Raw genomic sequence first — 18,269 nt, forward strand, 5'->3', positions numbered from 1 at the left:
AATTTAAATGTCAAATATTTTGAAATTTGGCAAAACAAGTCGTTTGAACTCTTCCCTGGTACATAATACATTGTGTCGGACTGCCGATCTATGCATTACGGTTTATGACTTTAATAGTTTTCAGCTTTCTTTTGAATTTTCTTTGCATTTTAGTACATTGTCCATCACCCTCTTCCCTACTTCTCGCATATCTACCACATAATTAAGGAATCTAGAGCATCCATGTTGAATATACTTCCTAGCTCTCGCACCTGAACAAATTGTTGGTCAACGCTGAGCACCCTCGCCATGAATAACCAGTTCTCCCCCACTTGGGGTTCGAACTCTCTCTAACTGGTGCTCACAATGAATCATAGCCCCATTGGGACCCAACCAGTCCATACCCATAATAACATACAACCCTCGCAAAGGAATCAAAACCAAATTGATGGAATACCTGTCATTGAACAAATTCAGAACACAACCCTTATGAACCCTCGAAGCACTAACTGAACGATCATTGGAAATCTCTACCTCCAATGGATAATCTAAAGCTCCTGGAGTGTCGTTAAACTTCTTGCTAAGTACAAGAGACACAAACGATCGGGTAGAACGTGAATCGAATAGAACATGAGCAGTCATACCATTGACTAACAATGTCCCTATACAAGATTAGTTAAGACATAAGCATAGATAAGAAAAGCAGTAAAGGATATGGTAAAGACACATACCAGTAACCACATCAGGTGATGCTCGTGTCATCTTGGCTGTCAGCTGGAATTCCCTGCTCTTCACCACATAAGTCGCCACCTTGCTCCGGTGGCCATCGGTAATCCTCAAAGTGGCTGGTGCAGGCGCCATCACTACTCCTCCTGTCAATCTCGGGTAATTGGACTTTTTATGGTCCGACTAATTGTAGTGGAATCATATCAATGATCCATGAGTGCAATCCTTGATGAAATGAATCAACTGTTGCAATTAAAACAAATCCCACCCTTCTCACGACAACGCCCCTCGTGAGACCTCCCGTACTTGGCACAACAGCCCCGACCCCGATGACCTCTTGATCATGAGTCAGCAGTCTTGGACCTATTTACTTGGCCCTCCGATGTCTATGTTTGTACTAGTCTCCGCTTCCATAGAAGCTCCAAATCAATCTCCTGCTATTGGGTTCTAGCAATTACATCCTCTAGGGTCTTGCAACCCGATAATCTCACAAACTCCCTAATATAATCCCTCAAAATATCATGGTACCTAGTCTTCTTCATCTCCTCATCTGATGCATATTGCGGTACCAACAGAGCTCTCTCTCGGAACTTGGCGGTGATCTCCTCCACAGTCTCTATAGTCCGGCGAAGGTCTTGAAATTCCCTCACTAGTTGCTGCATCTCAATCGCTAGTGCGAAATCAGCTAGGAACGTTGTCACAAAATCATCCCAAGTCATGGTTGTCACGACCGTCGTTCCCAAAGCATGACCAATCTCCTCCCACAAGTCACAAGCTCGGTCCCACAAAAGGAAAGATGTGAATCCCATCTTTGAACCCTCAGGGCAGAAGCTCGTTTGTTGAGCATTCTCCATGTTAGTGATCCATTGTTGGCTAGCAATAGGGTCCTTCACCCCAAAGAACTCTAGGGATCCACAAGTCTTAAACTCCTGAAAAAGAGAGTTCGAGCCCCCAACTGTCATGTTGCAATCTCGGCCTAGAAGGCCCCGAGACACTCATCAAACAACTCCATGATCCCCTTCTTAATGGTACTAAACATCACAGGGGTGGCCTCTATAATACCGCGAATCATCTCGTACGTGATGAACTTGTCACCCTCTCATCAATCAATTCTACACAAGAGCCAGAACCAAAACTATAACCAGAAACTCCTCCTCGAGTGCTAATCATAATGAAATACAACATACAAACAATCATAATATACTTGAGGGAACGCTCACACCACAAGTTTCTTATAATCTTCGGGACCATCCATGACTCGAGTACAGATCCAGTGCTTTCAGTAGTACGGGCCCAATACTACCTTCCACACCTATCCATTCCTTCCTTAAGAACCATCCTAACTCCTCTAAGTCACTCTACTAAGGTAAAACACACAAACTCTATGCTATACAGCATACATAATCTCAAGTATAATACTCCCTGATCTTTCCTAGGAATCCTCACCTCACTGGTCTCCGCAATACTAGGAAATTCTACCAACACTGTAGGTTTCCATATGCATGCAAATTGTACACAATACGAGATTAGATAGATAGTAGAATAATGATTATACCCTAAGCCCACAACCAAACAAGGAACATGAAATAAGACTAAAGCAATCATTCTAAGGCTATATGATCCTAGCCATACATAATATTTGAACATACACTTAGCAATTAACTTTACCGATACAATTCCTAAGGACTACATAGTGTCCATTCCCCCTAGACTATAAGGCATCACACAAATCAGCCAATTCTATAATTCAATTCTTGAAGGTATCCTTAGGTATACTCTAGCATTCAATTCACATAATAGCATACTGAACATAATACACATGTATGAGTATTTTGGGAATCACTTACTTGATCTTGGCTGATTGCACAAGTCGCACCCCGTTCTTTCTAAAATTCTTTCTCAGAAAAACTCTTTTTTTAAAAGATTATCAATTCCTCAGTTTGAGTTCAGACACACCCAAGAATGTTGTTGAATCACTCAAACCAAGACTCTGATACCAACTTGTAACATCACAAATACTGATAACTTTTATTTTATTTTTAACCTATCGAATTCATACATCATTTTTTTCAAAACCAAAGATAATAAAGTGTATCTCAAATATCATAGTATAACAAAAGTCATCAATGCGGAAAGTTATAGGGGAAAAAGATGTGCAGTCAATTCGGACCCTTCCTTTTCGAACTCGAAGTACCTGACAATGTTAAACCACAAAACCGTAAGCACAAAGCTTAGTGAGTTCCCTAAAATACCATGTACCATTCATAAAATCGGGCACCACCCATTATACGTATGGGCCCACCTAACATACAAACGAGCCCAACCCAGCATACAAATGAGCCCCGCCCAACATACAAACGAGCCCCGCCCAGCATACAAATGGGCCCATCCCAACATACAGATGGGACCCACCCAACATATAAATGCAAGAGTCACAAAGACAACTATCACCCCTATATAGTATAATGAGAAGACTCACCTCAATCTGAAGACAAACAAATCTCACACTCAAGCTGCCGATACTGGAACTCCCGACACTAATCAATACGCAGTAAGACCCTAATTAGAAATTAAGGTAATAATTCACGCTCAAGGGCCTTAGCTCATAATCACTATATATATATATATATATATATATATATATATATATATATATATATATATATATATATATATATATATATATATATATATATATATATCGCTTAAAAGACCATTTTACCCTTTCAAGACTAGAACCCACTATAGGTGACCTATAATCCAATTTGTCCAAAAATCCCATTTATGGTGCTATGCCCAACATATACCATGATCTTACGTAGAGCCTTTGATGGAAAACGAGGACAATTCAGGTGAAATATCCTAAAACTTCAAGATAAAAATTTTCATTTCAAACATCCAATAGTCATGTCAAAACAATCAAAAGTGTATCATAATGAAAACAATATCAGAGTACAAATCCCAAATTCACATAATGCAGAAAAACACGGGCATATTAAGTGTGATCAATCTGAGCCCTTCCCTTTCGAGCTGGAAGTACCTGAAACATAAATTGAAAACCATAAGCAAAAAGCTTAGTGAGCTACCCCAAAATACCCCATATACAAAGCATAACTGGGTCTATTTCAACCCTTCAGTCTCCTTCAACTGGTACTTGGTATATCTCAACCCCTTCGCTCTCTTTCAACCGGTACTGGGTATATTTCAACCCCTTCGGTCTCTTCCAACCGGTACTGGGTATATTTCAACCCCTCTTGTCTCTTTGAATCGGTATCAAGTCTATTTCACCCCTCCAGCTAACACATAATCATAATAGCAAAAGTCGCATATATCGGCAATCCAGGAAATTGTCATGAAGACAATTATCATCCTATCAACATAGTCTAGTGGGCCAACATTGATGCCTTCGACCCACGAGTAAAAGCGAAGGAAACTCACCTTAGACTGAAGATATCAAAATACACTCGAGTTGCTAAATCGTGAAATCCTCTCACCAAATCACAAATAATAAAATCATAATTATAAATTAGATCAATAACCTAACCCGAGAGTCCAAACCCTAAATCTCGCCTTTAAGGGTAGAAGGCTGCTTTACCATTCCCTTATTGGGCCTAACATACCAAGGCCCAAATCCAAACTAGCCCAAAAGTCCAAAAAGGCATTCCAAGTCCAAAATGGGACCTAATCCATAAAGGCCCATCTCAGAAAAACTTGTGGTCTAACAAGGGCCCAAATCCTTAAGCCCAAAAGTGGCCTGAAACTAAAAGTCCAACAACTACTTTATTGAGTATGCTAAGTGTACCATTAGTATGATCGGCGTACTCGAATGCTTCGTAGTGGTCGGGACTCCAGGTGTGTACGTGCAATGTACACCTATGTAAGCCTGGCGTACGCCCTAGTTGGCCATAGATTACTTTTAAGGCCTTAAATCGTTAAGACCTAACGTCCAACTTCATATCTAAGCTCATTAAAGCGTATTAAGCCATAAAGTTGCAAAATTTATGCTTTTTCATGTCTTAATGGGACTCAACCCATGGATTTAGCCTTCTATTACCCCTAAATGGTCACCAACAAAATGGTTGAGCTTTAAATTCCAAGATCCGATTTTTATGACTCAATGCACTTGTAAGTGTTCAAAAGGACAACTCAAATGGTCTGGAGTAGTCCATACTTCATAAGACCAAAGTCATGGTACCAAAACTCCTAAATCTACCCACCAAAAGAGATCTAAGCAAGGAACAACCAATGTAAGAACTTTTTACCTCCATAAGCTTGTAATGAAGAAGATAACCCTGGATCTTGAAGCTCCAACTCCAACAATGCACCACCACCAGGTTCCTTCTTCTTCAAAATCACAAAAGAACACCCAAAAACTCTCAATAAGCTCAAGAACACTCTCAAGATGGCTAGGGTTCTCAAGAGACAATGGAGGCTGATAAGAGAAGGATTGGAGAACTTCACGTGCTTAAATAAGGTGCAAACCCTAAATTAGGGTTTTCCCCTTACTCACGTACTCCCAATGTATGTAGGGGACATCCCACATCATGCAACCATTGGAGTATGCCCATTATACCATATGTACGCCTAGAGTACTCGATTCCATGATCTCAAACCAAAAAAAAATATTCTAAATTAATTTATACCTGACATTTCTGGCTTTACATCAGGCTACACTAAGCATAGCCCATATTACGACCCACGTAATTATGTTGTTTGCTAACTTCACATTAAGCTCTTAATGCATAAAAACCAACCATCCAATTCTCAAATCTGGACCTAATAAATGTCCTAGGTGATAAAGTCTCTGAATTTACACCTTTTCATGGCTTAAAAGAGCATAAGACCAAACCCTAAGTCCAAAACACACTCTAGTTCTCAAGAGCTCATGCATAGATGGATGAGAGTGACCAAGCTCCCACTTTTATGACTCTACAAGCTCTGAAACATATAGAAATGAAACTCATAAGGTATGGAGTATCTCATACCCATAAAGACCAAGGTTAATGGACAAAAAGCATATAAAAAACCATGAGCTAATTAGATCTATCAAAAGGAACATCAAAGTGCAAAGTTTAGATCTACAAATCTTGGAGCCCACAAATCTTTCTCCAATGGATTCATTCTTCAAGAATGCACACCAAAACCACACAAAGGCTTAAAAACTCTCCTAAGGTGGCTAAGGTTTTGAGGTCACTAAATATGAGGGTGGAGGTTGAGCATGAGGAGGACCCCAAGGAGTTAAAGCCTTTAAATAGGGCCCACAACCCCTCCACTAGGGTTTAGGTCTATAGTATTAATCCCTCAAGAGGAATATTTTATCTACACCCAACGTAGGAGGCCATCCTACGCCCAGCGTAGAGCATCCAAAGGGTACAAATGGCTAAATTAAATATAAAGAATCATACCTTAGGATACGGGTGTTACAACTGAAACTCAGTTTGGCAAAAAAGTTCAAGTTATCAGATCAGACAATCCAGTTGAGCTTGGTTCTTGTAATGAATATTCATCATATTTACAAGAAAATGGCATTTTACACCAAACTAGTTGTAGAAGTACACCCCGACAAAATTGGGTTGTTGAGCACAAACACAAACATTTATTGGAAACATCTCGAGCTCTCCAATTTCAATCGAATCTTCCCAATAGATTCAGAGGAGAATGTGTTTTCATAGCCACATATATCATTAGTATATTCCCAACAAAAGTTATAAATGGTAATACACCATTTTTAAGACTAAATGGAACTGAGCCGTTATATTCCCATCTTAAAACTTTTGGTTGCATGTGTTTCATGAACACTTAGAAATTACATCGATACAAATTCACTCTAAGAGCATCTCCATGTGTTTTTATAGGCTATCCTTTTGGAAAGAAAGCATACAAACCCTACAACTTACACACTAAAAGATGTTTATTTCTAGAGATGTTTATTTCCATGAGAATATCTTTCCATTCCACTCCATGGACTCTAACTCTATTAATGTGTTTCCTATTCATGATTAGACGGATTTCAATGATTCTATAAGTAGTTTTGAACCTTCAATGTGTTTTTCACAATCTATTTCATCCCCACATTTTGTTCCTTTAACAGAATCTATACCATCTCCGTCTAATTCTCAATCACTAATACCTTTACCACCTCAACCTAATTTTTGTAAATCATCCAAAACCCATAATACTCCTACTCGTTTACAAGATTACATTTATGAAAATGTTTCTTATTTGTTACATCCCCATTTTCACATCCAGAAAAGACCGATTTGTTTATGCTTTATTTTGAAAATTAGAGTATCTCTTAAAGAAATATGTTGCGGAATTTGTTCCCAGAAAAATATGATAAATACATTATCAAATCATTCCCGAAGAAATGTATTTTATTCATTTAAAAATATTGGGATGTCATTGTCAATACAGAAACATAAGCATAAACAGACCTTACATTCATTTACACTAGTGATTTACATCTACTTTAATCTCTCAGTGCAATGTGTCTTCGTACCGATACCTATGATACAATTAAAATGATTGGGTCAGGTTGGGAAACCTGATGAGTACATAGGGTTTTCAACCCACAATAATATAGTTATTATGTTTAAACATCAAAAAATCAACCCAATTACCCATCCCCATTACTTTCTTTACTCTTAAGAATCAGCTACTCTTTATTCATTCATTCCTCAGGATTATCCTAAGGAATAGGCACGAAGTCCATCATTTCCAGGGTTTATATAATAGGCACAAAATCCATAGTTGTCAGGGTTCATCCAACGGGCGCTAAGTCCATAGCTGCCAGGGTTTATCTCATTTATCGACAATATTATTTTAGGGAGTCCACCCACAATACATGTCAATGGGTTTTTAGAGTACACCAGGTGAACATATTGTTCACAACACCTACAGGTTGCGAACCTGCTAATGTTCCACTAGACCGTCTAGAATAGTCTGTGGTTGTCATCCATACTATGCTAGATGACGGGGCCAACACTTGGGTAAAGCCTCCTCTCAATTTTTCACCTCTCACACTCATCTATATCACCTTTCATCTAATCATCCTCTGTCTCATCTTTTATCTACCCATCCTTACCCAATGTAATTTATAGGTATAAAATACGTATATAGTTTAAATCATTTAAACCATGTATAATAGTGCTCTTCCAGCGTAGATAACAAGTATACAGATAATATGCACACATAGCATGTAATTTACATTAAATAGTTCATATCTATGTGTAAGATGAAAGTAACTATGCACTCACATAAGTAGCATAAGTTGATAGAATCTAACTAGAAACGGTCAGTGGTTCGTGATCGTTAGGCTCATGACGCGGAATGCCTTCAGCAAAGGAGAAAGAAAAAAGAAATTAAGGTAAGGAAGATTAGGTTCGATCTGGCTATTTATAGGCTGCCAAAAATATGTCCACGTCATGGGCTTATATGTCCACGTCGTGGCGGATGGTAGAATCACTTCGTAGGCTTGTCATCTGCGTTCTAGCTTCGAAAGGTGTCCGATTGACATTTCCACGTCGTGGACTTAATTTCCACGTCGTGGGCTCTTAACACATCACTCTCGTAGACTTAGCACGTGTTTTTCTAGCCTCGATTAGTGTCATTGACTAATTCCACGTCGTGGACCTTATTTCCACGTTGTGGAGCATGGATAATTAGGGTTTCTGCCACATGTCATGGTCTTAGAGTGCTACATCTTCGGAAGGTCATAACTTTTGCATACGAACTCCATTTTTTACGTTCTTTATATCCACGCGTAGGTGGAGACGTACTATACAACTTTATTTTATATCACTAAGGCTAAAAAGTAATTTATCTTAAACTCACTTTTTGCAATTCCAGGTGTCGTGCCGGTTTTGTCGTGAAACTTCGACAGGTCATAACTTCTTCGTTATAACTCGGATTTCAACGTTCTTTATATGTACGGAAACCTTGTGACATATAACAAAACTTAGTTAAGATTATTTATTCTAAATAACCCTCTATTAAAATGTAATTTTTTGACGCTTATCGTCTCTAAATTGACTAGACCGAATCTGTGGACATTACTTTCTTGCATGCGTATCATTACATCAATATCTTCAATTAATCATGTTTTTTCTCTTACCTTTATAATCAAAGCAAGAAACTAATGTATAATGTTGACAAGCTACATGAACCTTCATCGTATAAAGAAGATGTCAATATCCCTGAATATAAAGAAGTTAGGATAAAGAGTTTGAAGCTTTAGCTACTGATAACAAATTTACCAAAAGGAAAAAAAACTAATCAATTATCGTTGGATTTATAAGATCAAGTATAGATCAAATGGACAAGTTAATTGTTGTAAACGGAGATTAGTGGTGAAGGGTTACACTCAGAAAGCTAGTATTGATTACACAGAAACTTACTCTCCAATTGTCAAAATGACAATAATCCGTGCATTGGTTGCAACTGTTTTTTATGAAGGGTTGGAACACGATCAATTAGATGTTAACAATGCATTCCTTCATGGGGATTTGGACGAATAAATATATATGAAACCATAACCTGGTCTTATTTTACAAAAAATAATCAAGATTGTAAATTCTAAATTGTATGGACTTAAACACGCCTCACATCAATGGTATGTTAAGTTGTCTTCAGCCCTTAAAGACAATGGATATCAACATTCCAAGGACGATTACTCTCTCTTTCATAAAAAGATGGATCATCATGTTACTTTTGTAGTTGTTTAGTCGATGACATCATGGTTACATGAAATAATGAAGAAGATATATGTTTTTAAAGCATTTTTTGATTCCAAATTCAAGATTAAGGGTTTGGGACATCTTAATTTCGTCTTGGGTATTGAAGTTTTGTACTCTTTTTCAGGGTAATTTTGATATAGAGAAATTATGCAAATGACATGTTGAAAGAATTCCAATGCTATGAAATTTTATTTGTCCTTTTCCATCTAATATTAAACTTTTAATCAATGAATGGCAACCAATGTCTAATCTAGAAGTATATTGTTGTCTTGTGGGTAAACTTAATTTCTTTACTTACACTCGACCGGATCTTGCTTTTACAGTTCAAGATCATAGTCAATTTATGTCAAATCCAAGATTATCTCATTTATAAGTGGCTATGCACACTTTGAGGTATATCAATAATGATCCAAATCAAGGATTAGTCTTTAATAATCAAGAAGATTTCAAGCTACAAGCTTTTTGTGATTTTGACTAGGCTGCATGTCCTTAGTAAAAAAGAATTATCAATGGCATTTTCATTTTATTGGTAGGAAGTCCAATTTCATGGAAGTCCAAGAAACAAGTAACCATATCATTATCATTAGCAGAAGTTGAATATCGAAGCATGAGGTGTGTCAATGTTGAATTAGCATGATTATTAAGAATCCTACATGAGATAAATGTACCCAATGTGACTCTTATTCATGTTAAATGTAATAGTCAAGCAACACTATATATTGCTAAAAATCCGTTTTTTCATGAATGTACTAAGCATGTGGAACTCGATTGTCAATTTGTAAGAGAAAAGTTAAAAGAGGATTAATTTCTCTCCAATATGTTCCAACTCAATCACAATTGGCTGGTATGAAGATTGTCTCCCACTCTCCAACTTAAGAGGGGATGTTGGTATTTATTATGAAGATTGTCACGTCAGAACAATTAGTTAGTCAGTTAGAATTAGTTAGACAGTAAGAATTGATAGTTCTTCTCTGAGTATGTATATATGTTAGGTTGTTGTAACTATTTTCATTCCGTCGATTTAGAGAAAGTTTTCAACCATATCTTTTTTTTTCTCTTCTCTTCTCTCTCTCTCTCTCTCTCTCTCTCCATTTTTCAGGAATCAAGAAGGTGTATATACATATGATATTAATTGGAAGAGATGCAGAAAAAAAATATACATGTGTGTTTAGTTCTTTTAAAAAAAAGTTTGGTTAAATGATGGACGCTGCTTCAAAATGTTCCATAAATCAACAATATGACAAGAAAGACAGGTTTATTCCATATGGTTAATATCGATTTTTTAAAAAAGAAAGAAGGAAAAACTATGGATGTGTTCGTGTTTTTTTAAAAGAGATAAGTGTGTTCTGTTGGATTTAATGAATATCAAGGTTTAAATAAAGTTAGATAAAATGATATTTTAATAAGATCCGACAAAAAAATGTTAAAGACGAGGCAAATGACCTAAAATTGATGAAAATGTGGTATCTAGCAAAAATTCATACAGCTTGAATAAGAAAACGACAAGTTTAATATAATAAATGAAAATCTTTTTGTCATACGTCACACTCTTATTGATTTTGACACATGTCATTTTGTGGTTATTTTAAATTAAATTTTTTCCATATAACATTTTGTGGTTGTTTCATTTTTATTAAATTTCACATAATATTTAATTAAATTTATTAATTGTAATAAATATAATAATAAATGCATTTCAATTTCATTAATTGAATTTCCTTTTAATTTCAAATTTTCTAAATTAAAGCCAATAGTTTTCTTTGTTTATTTATCTAAATTATTTGTTTAAATTTAAAAAAAAAAATTAATCTTAATAATTCAATATTGTTTTAATTTTTCTTATAAATTCAAATCTCTTAAAATGTTTAGAATTTTATATTTAACTTTTTTAAATAAACTCATATAATACATAGGTCTTACACCTAATATTTAATATATTTACTTGTTAACAATATTATATTCGATTGAAACTATCATATATTAATATCATTTTAATTTTATTATTGGATTTCAAACTTAATATAAAATCGTAATAACATTCAAGTTTGACTTTTAGTTTCTATATAGGCCCTGCTTTGTAATTTCAAATTCAATAACTAGTTTATTTGGGCCTTCATATTACTTATCGAGTTCACTTGGGCCATACTTTTGGACAACTTAAACAAAAAATATATATATTAAAATACTAGTTTATAACCCGTGTGAACCACAGTTATAAAATTAATCAAAATTTTATAATAAGAACTCAAAATTATTAATAAGTTATTTTAAATAAATTATTAATTTAAGAGATATTTTTATTAGTTATGTGAAATTATAATCATTGATTCAAATAAATATATAAAATTAATTTTTAATATATGTTAGATATTTTTTATTTGTGAATTAATGAAAACAATAATTTAAAATTTAAAATTTAAAATAGAATCACATTAATGAGGAGGTCTAATAAATTTAAAATGAAAAACTAATAGATTGACAAGTGACAACACATTAATTAAAATGTTTAATATGATGACACATGGCAAAATAGCTACTCTTTTATTAGTATAAGGATACGAGAATTGGATAGTAGGGTAAGGAAATACGACGTCGTGATGTGTAATCGCTTGGACATTTGTGCCTCATAAACATTGCTACTAAGATCATGATAATTTAAATCCACTAAAGTACAAGTATTTTGGTAACTTGTAATGTAATAAAAGTGTAAGATTTACCAAAAGAAACAATTCTAAACATAGAGTTGAAGGAACCATATCATATAATATTATAATCACACGTATAAGAAAATAGAAAGAAATATTTGGAATCTGTATCATAATTTATAAACTTTACATATTTATTTATAAACTTTATAAGTATTTATTTATTGGAAGAGGCTTGAACTCCATATGGTGGTGCAGGAGGTCCGTAATACTGAGGAGTTATTGCTTCTTTGCGAGCACGATTTCTTCCAAACAGATAACATCCAATCGCAGCAATCAAGAACAATAGGATTAGAGGCAACGATATCACAATAACAAATCCCATCGATTTAATTCAAACCTTTTCTTACTCAAACAAACTGCAATCATATCAACAACATTTATCAATCATTGATGCAATGATTCCCATGTAGCAAAAACAAACAAACTAAAAGGGATAATCACATCTTAGTTGAAGATCAATTGAGATTTGACACTTGATTTACTCAGATTTGCAACTTGTTAATTTCCCTTGGATGGATACTAATAACTGTGCATCACTAGAGCGAACTAGCTTTCACTTTCGGGTTCAATTTCAAATAACATATGATAAATTCTGCAACTTATTAACGGCGCCCTGTGAATTAATCGATTAATTTTGATCTGAAACTCCGCATATTTCCGGCGATGGATTTGTTGATGAATAAGTGAAACGAAATCTATGTTTTAGTGATTGCTTAGATTTGGATCAGTGCATATAATTGTATATAAATTCACTCACTTTCATCGGAAAAAACAGATCGATTAATCAAAACATAAGCAGAAAAAATAAGAAGAAATCCAAGACGAGTTTGCAGAGAATTGAGATCAAACAATTGCCGAATTCGCGCTAAAAACAGAGGGGAAAAACATTGAACTTTGAAGGTAGATGTATGATTCAGTTACTGAAAACTATGAGGATTAAATTTCCACAAACGTACCTCTAAATTCTCCTGGGAGCTCTCCACCGGAGAAAGGGAGAGAGAGAGACGAGTGATCAAAGGGAAAATTGTCACAGAAAGATGCTGTGGGCTGATGCATGTCTGTGCGGTGCAGTTACGCGGCTTATAAATTCTTATCCTTTTTCCCTCAGAAGTCAAAAATACAATTCAGATTATTGAAGTATAAGAAACTAAAAGTTAATTAATTGTGTAAATTAAATTATTATAATTTATAGCAAATTTTGCTACCTTTCAAAAAAAATAATAAGAACTAGTTGTTAGACCTGTATATTACACGAGTTTATTAAAAAAATATGAAGGTTTAAATATTTAGAAATTTTTAATTTATAACGAAATAAAAAAAATTATTGAATTGTTGAAATTGAAGTGTTCAATAAATAATTTAAATAAATAAACAAAGAAAATAATTGAGCTTCGATTAGGAATTTTGAAATTAAAATGAAAGTTGCATTAATTTAATTGATATTTATTTATTATTACATTTATAATAATTATTATATTTAAATACTATGTGAAATTTAATAAAATAGAAAAAACTATAAAATAATATGTAGAAAATTTTAATCTAAAATAACTACAAAATAACATGTGTCAAAATGAATGATAATGTGACATGTGACAAAAAAAAATATTTATTAGAATAGATTAAATTACCCTTGATTTTATTTAGTTGCTAAGTTGTATTATAAAAATCATTCATACATGAATTCAATTTCATTTTACGTTTATATTCATAATGTTTTTTTTTTTGATGATACACTTTGAAAGGGAGATATGGTGAATAGGTAAAGTGGTGCCATGAAGACTTCGAGTCCAATATCACTTGAAATGAAGGAAGATTAATGGTATTTCGGGTTTGAGCCAAATGATTCGAGGGAAAGTTAGCATTAAGCTTAGAAGGTGTTCAAAGGAATGGTTAGAGAGTAGAGTGTTGTAAAAAAAACTTACTTAGCCTTGAGATTTCACTTAGGTATAAATATAAGTGAGTGATAATAATACGTAATATACAAAATAAAAATAGTTAGGAGATGATAGTGGCACGTTGAACACACTTTAAGAAACATGTTTATAATAGATTAACCCTAACAAGATTCCTAAGAATCAATATGCTGCAAAATACCCAAAACAAACCCAACTTTTATTGCTCCCACATTTAACATAAAATGGCTCACTTAAAAACACAATCTGAACACCCGGACCCTAAGTTGGGTCGGTACATTAAACTTTGGGACCTTTATGTTCTTGAGGTCAAACTAGTGTAGGGTACCCCTTTATTGGGGTGTCGTCAAGGAAAAATCCTTCAGCCCCTGTGGGTTCTTCTGAACATGTGCGTCAGTATCCAAGTATCAAATGAGGTGTACATTTAAAAGGGACTTGACATCTAGCATAATTTGTATATTATGTTCTTTTCGGTAAATGGAAGAGAGCACGATACATCGATTCTGTTTGTCCTTCTAGAATGGTTTTTAAAAGAAATGCAGTCATCTCTAGCATTGAAGTTGGTGTTTATTGGTGTACTTTCAAAGAAAAACTTTTGAATAAATATTTTCATTCTCTTGAACTTTAACATTTACTTTTTCCATATATAGATGGAAACATTGGAAATAAATCGTAATTGTGGAATGGTGTTATGGGAGTTGTTGGGACGATTCTTATTTCCCTCAAATAATGAATCCTCCTAAAAGTTCAATATGTGGTAGCTCAATACGCACAATTGTCACATGTTTATCAAAAATATTAATACCTAAAAACTCCTCCTGGATTTGCCATCATCGATCTCCATATAGAATGAAATTTATGGTCGCAATTAGAGTTCCACACACCTTCTCTAATAGTTTCTTTATTCACCCTTGATTTTGTAAGCATGGTCTCATTCAAAGAGGGGATCATTAATTATCATAGACAAGGTTGTTGTCATAAAAGTGATATGAGTCATAGATGACACTAGTGTCGTAAGCGAGATCAACATCAAAAGGCTTTGTCTAGTCTTTAACAATTATTTATTACAATTTTGAATGGTTTGAGAAGAAGGTCATCATCTGGATTATATTTGTAAACAATACCACCAATAAATAGTCGTTTCTTGAGTCGTTAGGCTGAAAAGGTGTTGTAGTAATTTGATCTTCGAAGATGAAATCATATATGAAATTTTTATAAGTTAAATTCATTTTAAGATACTTATGGATTCTCATATAAACTCTCTAAACGAGCCCTTATAGAGAGAGCGGGGGGACTCTAACATATATAGACACTTAAGGGACTAAGTTGCAACAATGTGGGATACACTGACATTCCCCTTTAGAGTTGGAGGTTCGTTGAGGAATTGAGGCTATACATGGATGTGTTGAGCCACATGGGTTCGGGAAGTCGACTTTGTGAAGAGGGGTAATCAAACATATATAGACATGTATGGGATCGTGTCACATCGATGTAGGATACATTCACATCCAACTATAGTGATATGTATGATGAAAAAGCTTTAATGGATAAGATGTCATCATCTAAATTATGTCAAGGATTATCAACCAGATATTCACTCCCACAATATTACTCAAACTCTCATTGTAAGGTGATAAGCATTGGATATTAACCATGACCGCCTCGGGGTTAACTAGTCAATTGAATTCCATGTCCCTTTGGATCTGGTTAGAATCTGAGCTAACAAACTCATTACATCTACCTCTCAGCCTCTATAGTCATCTTCTCAATTTGGATGTGTGAGTCTCAAGCATCAACCATGCCAACATCACACTCGATGTTGCGATAGTGAACAGTTATGAAAGGTCTTCCACAACCGACTATCTCAACCATATGTGATATCAAATGAAGTGGAATGTATGGAACTATCCAAAAATGATGTTGGAACGCTCAAGAACACATTTAACGAATACTTTGTGTTCTTAGTGAAGAAGTTGATGGGTTTTCTAGGTTATAAAAAAATTTATGAGGCAGAAAAAACACTTAAACTCTTAAGCTCACATGCAACCTGGAAAGGATCTATGTTTTCTCTATTGATAGAAATAACCTATGAACATCAAGAACCCTAGAGAGAGGCTATGAAAATCGAAATTAACATAAAGATTAGGGTTAATACCTTTTGATTATTATAGCAAATAATCAAATCAAATCTTATTGAAGTTCCTTGGAAAGCAAGCACCAAAAGGATGATGTCTCTAATGTCTCACACCTAAAACCAGAACCCCTAGAATGAGGAGCAGAGAGGAGATATGAAGGGAATTCTGTTCATATGCCTTTAAGTAATGTGGTGAACGAAAATTGCAAGCCAAGGGGTCATATTTATAGTTTAGGTAACTTGCAAGCAAATCAAGATTTGAATTCATTAAATAATAGATTTAATCATAATTCAAATCATTTCCTTATATACAACCAGGAGGTTTCCAGAAACCCTAGGAAACCATCTAAAACCGTCCATACCATTAAGAGTTCCAGAATTGTTTCTTTTGTTCAACTATTAAACAATTACAATTCATCCCTTGCACCTTCAGTTAATTCCAATTAATCCCAAATTAGTTCAAGATTAATTATGATTAATAGTTAATCAATTATAATTGACTTCACTTTAATTTATTAATCATATAAATTAACAAATCAATTATTTAACAATTGATCTCATATTAATTTATAAATCACATAAAAAAAATCAGCAAATCAACTGTATATTTCCAATTAATATATTAATCACATAATATATTAACAAATCATTTCCAATATTTTTCAATTAGTTTATTGATCATATAATAATCTAATAAGTTATTCATCTCTCTCCCAATATCAATTCTAGCTATTTCTAGTCTTGAGGGCGAGCCATAAAGGACTTTGCTTCTAATTCAAGAATATATCATTTTAGTTACCGGCTTAGACACCTTAATTTAACAGAATTAACCTCTAATTCTTCCATAAAAGTTTTTATAAACTCATTTTTACATAACCTTTATGAATAATTCAAAGATAACTAACCCTATTTATAATATCGTAACCCTAATATCACTCATAATAATCAAGGAAACTACTACTAATAAAAATAAAATCATAATATGTTAGCTAAAACCTAAGAACTCCGATGTTTGGCACAAAAAATGGTCAACTGGGAAACACAGGCGAACTGGTTCTCTGAGAGTATTGCACGTTTACAAACTCAAGGTCAACTCCGTTGATGCACCATTAACACAAATGCCAACCAAACCTCTTAGCTTTATGGTCTAGTCCAGACTAGGTATTCAGTCGGTGTTGTTGTTACGAACTTCCTCGAGCCCTTTTTGATCATCTTTTTCTAGGTTTGTATACAAGATAACGTATCTGAGCAACCAATATGATAGTACAAGGTGATGTTAATTATCATATTTTTTGAAGGTATTATGTTGAAGATGACTTTTTATATTAGTATAATTTAGAAAGAAAAAAAAAAGTGTTTCGTACTTATGATGGTTCCAAATCTGGTGTAGGATCCATGTAAAGGTGTTAGGAGTTTTGCGGTTTCCGGAGAAAACACATTTGGGCTCCAACTCTAGATTCAGGTTACACAATTAATGTAAAACAATATATTTCGACTTTATTTAGTTTCTTCTAATAAATTTATACACCTAAAATCGAATCCAAGAGCATAAAAAACTAGAAATGGTAAAACCAAATAACCAATTACTCGCATTATTTGACCAAATTTAACGAAAATGACATTATGTATATACATAGATGATCTTTTTGACATATTTTATAATTTAAAACGGCCAATGACACTACCAATAGTTTGTTGATATCCATATGCAATTTCTTTTTCCTTTTGTTTTATTCACTTCGGTAATCATTGGATTATGGAATAATTATTAGGGGTAATTGAACGAAGTCGAGTCAAGCTATCAGAACTCAAAACTCGACTTGATTGAAAAACTCAAGCTTGATTGGAGCCTTAATTTCAAGCTCGAACTTGAACTCGATAAAGTAATTAACATTTTCGAGCTCAACTTGGTTAGCTATTAGAAAAATAAATTTACATTAAACTAAATTACAAATAGAAATGGGATTAACCTCGTAAACTCGATTTAATCCAGCTCTATAGTATGTAGATATGAAGAAAAAAACTAAGGGTAAAAATGTAAATATAGCAATGTTCGATTAAGCTCGCGAAT

At 34.2% G+C, this 18,269-nt stretch overlaps 1 protein-coding gene and 1 long non-coding RNA gene across 2 annotated transcripts; both read right to left on the reverse strand.

Moving 5' to 3' along the window:
• Positions 1-267: 267 nt before the first annotated feature.
• LOC145089977 (uncharacterized) lies at positions 268-840 on the reverse strand. The gene is made up of 2 exons (XM_079028345.1): positions 711-840; positions 268-641 (listed from the first exon to the last, which is right to left on the reverse strand). Exons 1-2 carry the CDS (start codon positions 838-840, stop codon positions 268-270), a joined length of 504 nt encoding a protein of 167 aa, XP_078884471.1.
• Positions 841-12,183: 11,343 nt separating this feature from the next.
• On the reverse strand, positions 12,184-13,240 carry LOC145088206 (uncharacterized). Its single transcript, XR_013701013.1, has 2 exons — positions 13,105-13,240; positions 12,184-12,504 (listed from the first exon to the last, which is right to left on the reverse strand). It is a non-coding gene; the product is annotated as an uncharacterized LOC145088206 (long non-coding RNA).
• Between the last annotated feature and the right edge of the window lie 5,029 nt (positions 13,241-18,269).

This window comes from Lactuca serriola, chromosome 2 (assembly GCF_051521515.1).
Source record: "Lactuca serriola cultivar US96UC23 chromosome 2, Lser_US96UC23_V15, whole genome shotgun sequence".
Classification (NCBI taxonomy): domain Eukaryota; kingdom Viridiplantae; phylum Streptophyta; class Magnoliopsida; order Asterales; family Asteraceae; genus Lactuca; species Lactuca serriola.

Bases quoted from the DNA above. Each gene is read 5' to 3' on its own strand.
- LOC145089977 (XM_079028345.1), bottom strand. From the start codon at position 840: ATGGCGCCTGCACCAGCCACTTTGAGGATTACCGATGGCCACCGGAGC. The intron at 642-710 runs GTATGTGTCTTT...AATCTTGTATAG, and splicing joins ATCACCTGATGTGGTTACTG to GGACATTGTTAGTCAATGGT.